This window comes from Lates calcarifer, linkage group LG7_1, assembly GCF_001640805.2.
Source record: "Lates calcarifer isolate ASB-BC8 linkage group LG7_1, TLL_Latcal_v3, whole genome shotgun sequence".
In the NCBI taxonomy this organism is placed as follows: domain Eukaryota; kingdom Metazoa; phylum Chordata; class Actinopteri; family Centropomidae; genus Lates; species Lates calcarifer.
In genome coordinates this window covers 6,674,217-6,685,677 of record NC_066839.1, presented here as the reverse complement: position 1 = coordinate 6,685,677, position 11,461 = coordinate 6,674,217, and the positions used below count along the sequence as shown (strand labels likewise).

Genomic DNA, 11,461 nt, shown 5'->3' with positions numbered 1-11,461 from the left:
CCTGGGACATTTTTGACATTGTATGTGCAACTTTGAGACAATCTCTTATTGAAAATAAAATAACTTCTTCCTTTGCTGTCCAAGGTAATCCCTTACTTTTACTTCTTCCTCTCACAAACCGAGACAGCATGGGAAGTGAGCTTATAAAGTTTTGATGGTTTGGTTAATAGAATGCCACAAACATCCCCAGTGGTGACAGATACATCTATAAGAAGCTTACAGAAACATGACGTTGATACACTGACTTTAATTTTGTATTGCTGATTGATTCTCGTGCCAGTTGCATCATTTGTTGCCATATGTATTCATATTTCACCACTGTAACTACAGGATTTTACTGTCCGTATATCTCCACAGAATGCAGTTTCCCATATTATATCCAGTATATACAATATATGGAGAGGACATGACAAGGTTGTCAGAAAAAGAAATACCTATTCAATATCTGTAAAAGAAAGAAAGTATGGGTTGTTCTCTCATTGAGAATGAAGCATGAAAGTTCACTCTTGACCTTAGAAATAATAGTCTGACAAAACAATTCCAACTCAAGGTCCACTTTCTAGCTTTTTCTGGAGCTTTGTTGTGCCAAAGTAATGGAAATAATGAACTCTGTGATGCACTTCACCTCACACCATCAGACACATGAATCTTTTGTGCTTTGACGAACTTGCTGCTTTATTATTAAACTTCTCACTATATGCAGACACTGTAATATCTGACCTGAGGGCATGTTCATGGTTTCCCACTTTCTCCCTGGCTGTGGTTTATGTTGAGCATTTTCCTTTTTTTTTCCCCAGGCCAGACACACACACAGTATATCACGTTTCACTCACTGATTTAACTGTTCAATTACCTTTTTAAATAGATGGTATTACTAATTTTATGGCAGCTTATTTGCAGGATTTTCTCTGACACAGTCGATGTATAAAAAATCCAATATTTACCAGTTCTACCTCAAACTAAAAAATAGAAATTAAAAATGCAAACCCATCTACATTATATTAACAGACCTTCTGTGATTTGATACAATGAGACGTTTTAAGCTGTTAAGGAAAAAAACTTTGCTACAGTGACTCACTATCGCCTCTCGAGGTAAAAAGTAGTATTTCGAGATGGGATGGGCTTTGGCTAGCTGGTTAGCATGCTTATTTCTGTAGATATCTTCCTAACACAGTACATGGATGTCTTTGACATAATATCAAAATTGTTATTTCTTCACAGTTGTTTTAGTTCATTTTTGAATGTTTTAAACTAAAATACGTACATGCAGCACCTTTAATGCAACATTGATACAAAGAATAGAATAGGCTTTATTGTCATTGTACAGTTTAGTACAATGAAATTGTGGAAGCTGCAGCTGTCTTTAAAAGTGACCAACTTGAACTGCCCACATACTTACCTTTCCATCCATCCATCTTCACCTCCTACAGTCCCTCCACCAGTCTTTTCACTGAACAAATCACACCAGACACACTGCAGGCGACCCCTAGACTCAATATTCCAACATCTATCAGCCGGTCCCTCAGAGTGAGGCGGCCCCAGTGAAGTCTGAGGTGAAACAGGCACGGCAATATGAGTGTCATGGCTGCCCCGGTCACACTGCCTGTCAAACCCATCAACAGGGAAAACCTGGGCACCAGCAGGGCCAGTAAGTATGATGTCATCAGCAAGGTGCCACGGACCAGCAGGGCTGGACGAGACACACCCCGACCTCCATGTTTGGAGTACAGTGAGACGGCAGGGTCTGGAGATAGATTGAAGAAGAGAAGTTGGAAGGACACACAGAGCTTTTGGTGCCAGTTTGTGTTGACTCTGCAATCAAGTTATGTTTATGGGTCACTCTATTCTGACTCATTGTTTTCTGTGCAGAGGTATCATCAGCCTCAAACTTTTAAAACTATGAAATTATGTTTTTCCTTAATTATAGTATCATTTAAATTAGGTTGTATGTACCAATTAAATAACATGATTTACCGTAATAACTGGAAGTGTACTTCTAAAAAGATACTGTCAAGGACTGGGAAGCTTTTTTTCCAGTTTGATTTGTATTTGCCCAGTGAAACTATTCATCATGAAACTTAATGACATCACCTACAGAAAAAGGATATTGTAATCCGATGACTTCACAAGTGTTGACAGTCAATAACTGTGAAAAGTTCAGCCATCGTGACGTGTTGACGGTCAACACATTAACAAAGTTTCACTGTGACATGGGTGGTGTTCTGTGAGTTGAACAAACTTTTAGTAGAAAGTCAACTGGCCACTCATGTCCACAAATGCCCAGTCGAACCACAGTTTGCTACTGTTGGCCACTGGAGGAATTTGGAATAAATGTCAATGACTTGCTCATGGGCAACTTGACAATATGCGGGAGCAAAAATGTCACTGATTCATTTTCTTTTTTCATGGACCATCACATCTCAGATCTATTTCCCAACTGTAACATAACAGTAATCATAGTTAACGCTTTTCAGTGGGGCAAAACTTGTAATGTGTAATGTATGGAGAAGGTCAGTGGTTCAAATTCAGTAGCATTCACCTCCGAGCAGACAGGTTTGTACTATTTCAGCAGCAGAGTAGAATGGCAGAGGGTAGGACAGCAGGGCTTTTGCCAACAAACACAGGTTGACTAGAGGTCGAAGATCAGAGGGCAGGTTGTCTGTGATGACCTCACTGGTCGTTGCCCCCCAGGTCAAAACGGCCTAATGGAGGAAGAAAGCAATCGATACAATCAGTCAATCAATCACTTGCCTTTTCCCTCTACATACTTGTAATTGGACCATCTGTTTTCAGGTACAAACCCTGAGCCACATACACACCATATTTTGTGTTCTGTCTTTGTTGTTAATGTTCAATTAGAACATGTAAACTGGCATTCTTGAACAATTAAGTCTCATAATTTCAATATTGTCAGTGATATACACAAGGAAATTGTATACTGGGTAAGATACTTATGTAAGGTGAACAATTCTGTTGTATAACAACTGAGCTATTCAGCCAATAAAGCAACAACTCACCAGCAAAGAGAACATAGTTTTCATTATGCAGGCAGCACCATGGGTCCAACCCAGCATAGCATTAAACTGCCTGCTGTCCTCCATGCTGCCCTCTAGAGGAGGGAGGAAGATCTGTGAGGTGTAGGAGAAAATGATGACGCCCACAGAGACGAGGAAGTCCTCCGGGTCCACAGACAGAGACAGAGAGGACCAAGACCAGTTGCTGGCTCGACTCAGGCAGTACAGCATGACCAACAGGCTGACAGAGGGTCAGACACAAAGGAAGAGAAAATGAGGGAAAATGATGCTCTACTTCTGGAATAAAGCAACTAAAATAAGTGTAATAATATAATCCTTTATTTATTAATTCTATTAGCATTTATTTATACAGGACAGTCTGATAAGAGTTGTCAACATGACAATAAAAGCACAGGTCTACATAAGGACATACAAGGCAAATGATCCAACAAATAAATAAACTGTAGGAAAAAAGCAGAAATTAAGACCGTAAATTTTTATCAAGTCCATAAATCAGCCTCTTGAGGATGATTCTCAAATAAATGAAAGCAGAGTAAGTGTTAGCTCTCTGGTTAAGTCTTGAATTATCAGAGACTGAACTGAGAAGTAATGTGTAGCCCCCCGAGGGCTCTAAGAGCTTAAGGAGCTAGAGAACTCCGAGAACCTGTTCCATTCTCCTTGTTTCAAGCAAGGCACTCGGCGTTAGAAATAAATCAAACAACCAGTGACAAGAATGTACCAGGTGGGAGCAGACTGCTTAACCAGCAGCAGCTGCAAAAATGATCACAGAAGTGAGAATGAGAACAGATTATAAAGTCCACCTTCTTGTGCAGAGAGTCACTGCTCTGTCAGAAACAAACATGTCGCCTCTTTCATTCAATCACCTGATCAGTATGTGAGCCAGCGAGCAGAGTAGGCTGAGTGTGGAGACTGGTCTGAGATCAGTCAGAAGCAGGCAGGGCAGCAGGAACATCAGGGAGATCAGAGAACATACTGATCTAGGAACAGCCATTCCAGTCAAACTGTCAGACAACAGACTGGTGGAGAAAACTAGATACAGGGTACAGGTCATCAACAGTTCAATCACCTGAAAACAAAAAGAAACAGGGTCCAGAGAGAGGTGTTTCCCTCAGACATTTCTTTTCACTCATCTATCTATACAGTAAATCTTATATCATAAATAATTAAATGAATCTAGACAAGTTAAATAGTCTGGGATTAAGTTTCTCAATGTAATGATCCGAAAGAATGATGTAATTTCACAGGTTTCCAGTGCAATTCAGTGCATCAAGGACTGATTTACAGGATAAAAAATGTGTGTGTTTGTTTATACTCATGTATTATGTGTGTGTTACCTGAGCTACATTAACCATCCACCCCCCGAGTCCAGGCCAGTTGGGCCACAGTCCTTTGCAGCAGGCCTCCACTATGTCCTGGTAGCTGTGTCGGATTCTAACCTTTGACGCGGAACCAGACCCACCACTGAAAGATACAAAATACAACTTCAAACTATCATAACCTGTGTATCATACAAATTCACATTTCTGACCATTGCTAATGTTGTCAAAGGTCCAGCATGTTGTATTTCAATTACTATTGAAATACAATATATTTTGAATAGAATTGAACTTAGCTCTAATCTGATTCAGAATCTAATTGGACAGAAAACCACAAACCAGTGAAGCAAAATTAAACACAAATAACTAGAATATAATGGAAAACCCCACCTCTGTTGCTCTTCATATAGACAGGCCACCAGGATCCTGCCTGTGTGGTTACAGACCCAGGCCGACAGAACCAACAGAACCAGTCCCATATAACCTGACTGGACCAGAGCAAAGGGTAAACCCAACACAAAGATGCCCTGAGGAGAAGAAAGGGAGTGAACAAGAAAGAGGGAAAGATAGACAGAAAACTAAGTTTAAGAGGTTAGTGAGAGCTAAGAAAAAAGAAGAGACCAATACTATGTTAAAAAAATTGCTTCAAAAAGTCCTCGTAGACCATGTAAACCATGTCAACTTCTGGTTTGATTCAGGCTGGGAACCTTTGTAGCATGTCATTATCTCCTCCTCATCCCTGTGTTTCCTGTCTCTGTACTGTCATACTATCAAAATACAAATCTTGAAAATAAGAAGATAGTCTCTCACCCTCTACACTTCTTTTGATTTTCCATTATCTTCCACTGTCACTTATTACTGGATTGGTTGACAGCACAAAGCAGTTTTTCCTGTTTCAGATTTCATAGGTGCTAAAAGGTCCATGTGTAATAAGGAATCAGAAAAAGAAATGTAATGGATAAAAAAAAATCAAAGATGAAAATTAAAAATACATGCACCATACTGAAATATCAAAGTGTATAATGGCCTGGTGTGTTCTGTAGGTGGGCTGTAGAAAAGGCTCTGGCAGTTCAGTCATCTTAATATACTGCAGGGTGCTCATTTTACACAGAATTTAGTTAGTTTCTGTAATAAATTATCACTGAAAAATTCAAAAACTCTGAAGAGATGAAAGGATGGAATAAGAACAACAGTTGAAGAGGAAAGGGAACGAAAAGAGAAGAAAGGACCGTTCATGGTTGGATGATGAGGAGGCGAGAGGAGAGTTTTGGCACGATGCCTGGAGAGTTCGAGGATGCAGGAGACCAGCAGGAGCAGAAGGAGGGGAAGAGTCGGTCTTTGGCCTATCACCAAGGGAAAACGTTAGTGACTGCCAGAGAAAGAGAGAGAGAGAGGAAAGCAAGGAGAAGAGGGAACGGAGGTGAAAGAGGGAGGCAAGAGAAGGAGAGCACAGAGGGAGAGAAGGAAACAGACAGGGAGAAGGAGGAAAGAGAGGTGTGATCTCATGGCTAGAGAGCGTGGAGGTTGAAGGAGGAAGAGGAAGAGGAGGAGAGGAGATCAGAGGAGACAACAAGCTACTTTGATGGAGCTGCTGTGTTTTGAATGTTGGAACATGGAGATACAGAGACTCACTGAGCGAGTTATGGAAGCACATCATAGAGCACAGACACAGGAACACACTGTGGATGCATAAACAGACAAGCACACATTCTCTCTCTTTCAAGTCACTATTTTGTAACTAGTGTCTGTTAGGCATATGCTGATAGAGCTTTGATGTTCCAATGGAGCTGCTGGGGATGAAAGCAGTTTGAGAGAAATCTGACGCTCAAGTATCTGATTTCATCTCCTCTCTCTCTCCCCACACACTTTTCTGTTTCTCTGTGTTTTTGCCAGCTAATTCCTCATTGGTTACTCTGAGCACAACCTGAACCAGCTCCCAATCACAAAGGGGTACAATGAGGGAGGAAAGAAATCCCTGATTGGCTTTGAAGAAGATGGAGAAAGATATGATTCTTCTCAGCTCCATCTGCCACAGTCTGACCCTCTCCAAGACACCTTTAAAATCTGCTTATTTGGGCCATGTTGACCAAGCACATTTTTTACACCCTGCATACTTAATATCAGCCACCAGGCAGCATAGCATGGGTACCGTCTTCGACACATGCTGAAAAAAAAAAAGATTATTACACATTTGCCGCTCCTGTCTGGACTTCCCAGGTGGAAGATTTCTACTACTGCCCTAAAGGTCATGCACAATATTTTATGCAAGCACATGCCCTGCGCACAAAAAGTGATAGAGAAATGTCTTTCCCCCCCATGAGGGGATTAGGGGGGAGCAGACGTGAGCAGAAACAGGCAGGTTTGACATTTAAATAACTGGAGGAGTCTATTTTTCTGGCTATGAAAAATGTTGTACTCAAATTTGTTTTATTTGTTCAAATTAAACAACTATAAAAAGGATGTGCCTAGTTCATGCTTTTTTTCTCATCATGGTGGACAAATGTAATTTTCATAGGATTCTTGTACACATGTGAAGTACATTTCAGAGTTAATCAAATGTTTTGAGATGTTAGCCTGTGTCGCTTTATTTGTTGCTGATCATGTTTATGAGAAGTATCATAGTGTAGTGAGGTTAATGATGGTGGAAACAATACTTGATTAATCTTAATTGTGAGCCTAAATGCCAAACATTCAATGTGAAAAACATTCTCAAATGTAAGAATATGATGCTTTTCCCTCTCATATATGATAGTAAAATGGATATCTGTGAGCTTTGGACTGCTGATTGGACAAAACTAACCCATATGAAGATGCCACCTTTGGCCTTTTGACAGGTACTTTTTACTGTTAAAAAATTGGTTAATTGTAATTGTAATTGTTTAAATTAACATGAAAGCATGCATCAAATTAACTGCAGATGGGAAGATTCTGGTAAATAAAGGTTAGGTCAGCCACTAAAAGCAATTTATCATCAAAACAACTAATCTGAAAGTGTCACTTTGGGCCCTTTGAAAGTATAATATTTTTTTTCTTTTTTATGACTGTCTGTAGACCAAATCTATAATCAGTGTCTTTTGAAAACAACTGGTAGATTAACCGATCATGAGTAATTGTTAGCTGCACCCCTCGATGACATTTTACTGACATTTCTTATGATGATGATGATGATGATGATGAGAAAGAGGAATCCACCAAATAACAGATAGAAGTTGACACTAAAATTGCAATAGTGTACTTTTTTAACTCTGGTGAGAATTTGGCAGCACAATGAACCAAATAACTTCTGACATCAATCTTTCCAAAATAAATTGGGGACATTCTTAATTTTCCCATGGCCTGTGTTTGGATTTGAAAATCACATTTTTAGAACCTTCAACTCAGTTCAAGGTAAAAATGTAACTTATGAACAGGCAGCCCTTCAATCATAGGCTGTTAAATTAATACCAGTCTTTCTCAGTCTCAAAAACAAAAGGTCGACACCTCTAATTTATGAAGAAGACATACAAACTGGGGCTTGCTCATTAACAATCAGGTTGGAATGTAAACTGAGTTTCATAATATTCCCAAGCCCTGAGAGTGGGAGCAGGTTTCTGCATTTCTGGCAGAAAATTTGCTCTCTAATAAAAAATTTATTAAGCTGGCAGACAGTCAGTTATATTGGCATCAGTAAACCACAGGAAAATACATATTTTCTTTTTAGCCTTGATAGGAGATAAAACTGCTGATCTTTTTGCCATTATTGAGACATCTGTTGGCCCCTTAACAAATGAATCTGCCATTATTACACTGATACTGTAGGTGTTTATGCATCAGACACATTCTGTGTCTTTTATCATTCCTATGCGGTCATCTATCAGTGTCTGAGGCTGTAAACACTTCAAGCATCCAGTGAATCATCACCTTTGATAAAAAAGACTCTTTTCTGCTATGTTTGTCATGAAGTCACCTTAACCTGCCTCTAACCTCCACCAAAAGGATTTCCAAGCAATTTATTTGGTTAAGGTTCCTGATTACAGAGAGCTGCAGGTAATGAATAACCTATTAAACATTAACCAACCTAACAGTCCCAGAAAGAAGATGATACAGCCAGGTTCCATGAACAAATAAAGCTTGAAACATAGAGGTTACAGAAGTAACAATTTATAGATTTGAATCAACAATTTAAATCAGTAATGTGGAATATATCACAGTCTCATTTTTCATTAGAAATCACATTTCCAAGCTTTGTCTGGCACAGAAACCTGGTCTCTAATGAAAACTGGAAAAATAAAAAGTCCTGGCACACAGTTAGACAGACTACCATCAATAACCCAAGAAAAAAATACTTGTTTATCTGCTAAATATCATGTGTTGATATATGTATTTATGTACTGACAACAGTGCTAGTGGTGATTTAAAATTTGTGTATTTACAGCAATCTGACGCAAAAGCATGGAACATGTTTGCTTGCACATGTCTTCATTTGTCAGCATGTGTGTGCACGTATATTGTATGTTCATGTGTATGCATGCGTACACTGTATGGATGTCCTGATGTCATAATATATTCTCTACGGACCCAGGGACGTTGTTCAATTACACCACAGTTATTTAGTGAAAGAACACATTTACATGAGGGCAGCTGGTTGAATACAACCCAGCGTTTACCGCATAATAGGCTATTAGCATTACTGCCATGAGGACATACTGTGACTGGGAGCTTTTCTTTTTTTAAAACGATTTGATTCACGCTTTATTTGATTATGAAGACCGGAGAGTGCCTGACAAACAGCCTGCAAGACCGCAGAGCATTGTTTAGTAATATTAAAACACAATGAGAGCGGATTAAATGGTCTGCAAGCTTGATGCTTTTGAATGTGGTGTGCAGCTTGGCCTAAAACAGTTGGCATTTACGTTGTGTGTTTGTCTTCTACAAGAGGAAAAAGAGAAAGACAAAGTTTGGGATAAACAGGAGGAACAACGTGCTGAAACTGAACACAAAATATAATGAATAATTATGATTAGATGATTAATTCTAGCATCTAAGAAAAGACTGCTGTTCAACAGCTGACTCAAAATTTGAAAGAAAGAACAGATGTGCTTCACAGCTGGAAATACTTGACCAAAACACAGAGGTGACTAAGTTCACTGTCATGGGTTAGGTATGTTGAATTCTTCATACTAGATACATTATATTCATGAGGTTTATGTCCAAAGTGATGTACATGTTCACATATATCTGGGGTTATGTGCTTTGCTCAAGAAAACAGGACATGACATGGCTGGCTTGTAAGTAGGAACATGTATTCATAAGTATTAAAACTATGGTATACTTTGGCAATGGTTTGCATTATTCTGAAGTATGAAAAAGCTTGGTAATAGTCTTTTAAATTTAAATATTAAAGTCACTAAATCTACATACTCCATTGTCATCTCTTTTGTTATCTCGTGGTCTTTTTTCTCATGTATATGGAAAATATTTCTGACCATGCACACGTACTGTGTAAGTGTACCTGTATAGCATTTGTCACATTCCAGCCGGCCTCCCAGGCAGTGATAGTGGGAGAAGGACTCAGACTAGTGGTGTCAGTGTTGGGGCTCTGAAATGGATCAGCCACACTGTTCTGTGCGCTCTCTTCTTCAAGGCAAGTACAGAACTGAGAGGTCCCCTCCACAGTTTCTCTTCCCTCCTTTTTCTCCTCTCCAGCCTCAGAGAGTCTCACCCTTTGTATATTCCCTTTAAGCAGCCCAGCCAGCCTGTAGGATCTCAGGTTCACCTCACTGTTGCTGCCCATCTTGTCAGCTTGCATCTCTGAGGACCTTTTTCCCTTGCCATAACTTGTGGTGTTTTTGCACCAAAGGGAGTCTGCAGTAGAAACTGTAGAAGTCATGGTGATGGTCCTGGGTCCAGTGGAGATAACAGTAGCTCTCATTTCTTTAAAAGTTGGACTATCATGCCGTAAGGTGCTGCTGGATCCTATCAGGTTGGGAGCTGCTCTCTCCCTCACAGTCGGGGTAACTTTCTCATTCAGAGACAGGCTATTTCGTCTAAACGAGGTCCTCTTTTTTCTGGTGTCATCAGAGCTTGCATTTTTGTTCGTGATGTGGTCAAAAGGTAATCTGCTGTCTTCACCATAGGTTCTGTTCAGCTCATCACTGTGGGTCAGAACCAGCATCTCCTCATCCTCCTGAAAGAACCTGCTGATCAAAACCACTTTATTAATTTTAGAGCTAATGGGTTCTCATTAAATCTGTCTGCTTTTATTTGAAGGGACTTTCAGCTGCATAAAAGATGTTACTGTGTTCTGGTATATTTTTCAAGTATATTGGTATTTAACTTGAAATTAAAAATAGCTTATACTATTATTTACCTAAAAGGAATAAAACAATACCATTCAGAAACCTTTGCTGGTGATACACCTACTTCTACTCATGTGTTCATTGTTATTATATAAATAAGTATTTCAATAGCTAAATCAATAGTACAGTGAATCTAGAAATGAATGCATCCCATGATGTAACTCACCTTGTTGTCCAGTCCAGATGTAGCCTCGACACCGCCCAGCCCCACAGAGACCCAGCAGCGCTCCAGGGCTGCCCAAAGCTCCGAGCCCAGTGAAGAGAGCCCATCTTCAGGCCTCACGGTCTGCAAAGTCACCCTTCTCTGCCTCTGGAGGTCTAAGATGTCTGGGGGGAGCTAGACTGACACTGGACCCATAAACACAGTCAAACAAAAATTCACAGACACACACTCACAATGTCTGCAGTGTTTACCAACTACACTCACAGGTGTGTGAAGTGATTGACAAGTCGGTGATCTGTAACATTATAATATGCCAGTGTTTTCAACAGTGAGGAAGTAAACAGCTATAATGGCCTGAATAGTAGATAAGTACACTCAGCGATATAGTGGAGGGCAAAACCTGGTTTAAGGTAACAAGGATCCTTTTTCTTTTTTGCTGGATAAAATGTATCCAGTTTTACATGCTAATATAAAATATAACTCACAGAATGATCTCATACAAAAATATAACCTTCAGACGCAGGTGGTTGTTTTGGAAAAAAATTATAAGATAAAGAGTATGGTCTAGACCTGCTCTATATGTACAGCGCCTCGAGATAACTTCTTGTG

General features: G+C 39.7%; 1 protein-coding gene across 1 annotated transcript; it reads right to left on the bottom strand.

Moving 5' to 3' along the window:
* Positions 1-1,173: 1,173 nt before the first annotated feature.
* On the bottom strand, positions 1,174-11,019 carry LOC108873462 (vesicular inhibitory amino acid transporter-like). Its single transcript, XM_018661632.1, has 8 exons — positions 10,856-11,019; positions 9,843-10,527; positions 4,742-4,878; positions 4,370-4,496; positions 3,899-4,101; positions 3,018-3,255; positions 2,540-2,702; positions 1,174-1,744 (listed from the first exon to the last, which is right to left on the bottom strand). The coding sequence occupies exons 1-8, from the start codon at positions 10,957-10,959 to the stop codon at positions 1,425-1,427; spliced, it is 1,977 nt and encodes a 658-aa protein (XP_018517148.1). The 5' UTR covers positions 10,960-11,019; the 3' UTR covers positions 1,174-1,424.
* Positions 11,020-11,461: the final 442 nt, after the last annotated feature.

Excerpts from the sequence above, each read along its gene's own strand:
- LOC108873462 (XM_018661632.1), bottom strand. The coding sequence starts at position 10,959 with ATGGGCTCTCTTCACTGGGCTCGGAGCTTTGGGCAGCCCTGGAGCGCT. Across the intron at positions 10,528-10,855 it reads CATCTGGACTGGACAACAAG|GTTCTTTCAGGAGGATGAGG; the intron begins GTGAGTTACATC and ends TTTGATCAGCAG. Across the intron at positions 4,102-4,369 it reads GGATGGTTAATGTAGCTCAG|GTGATTGAACTGTTGATGAC; the intron begins GTAACACACACA and ends TTTTGTTTTCAG.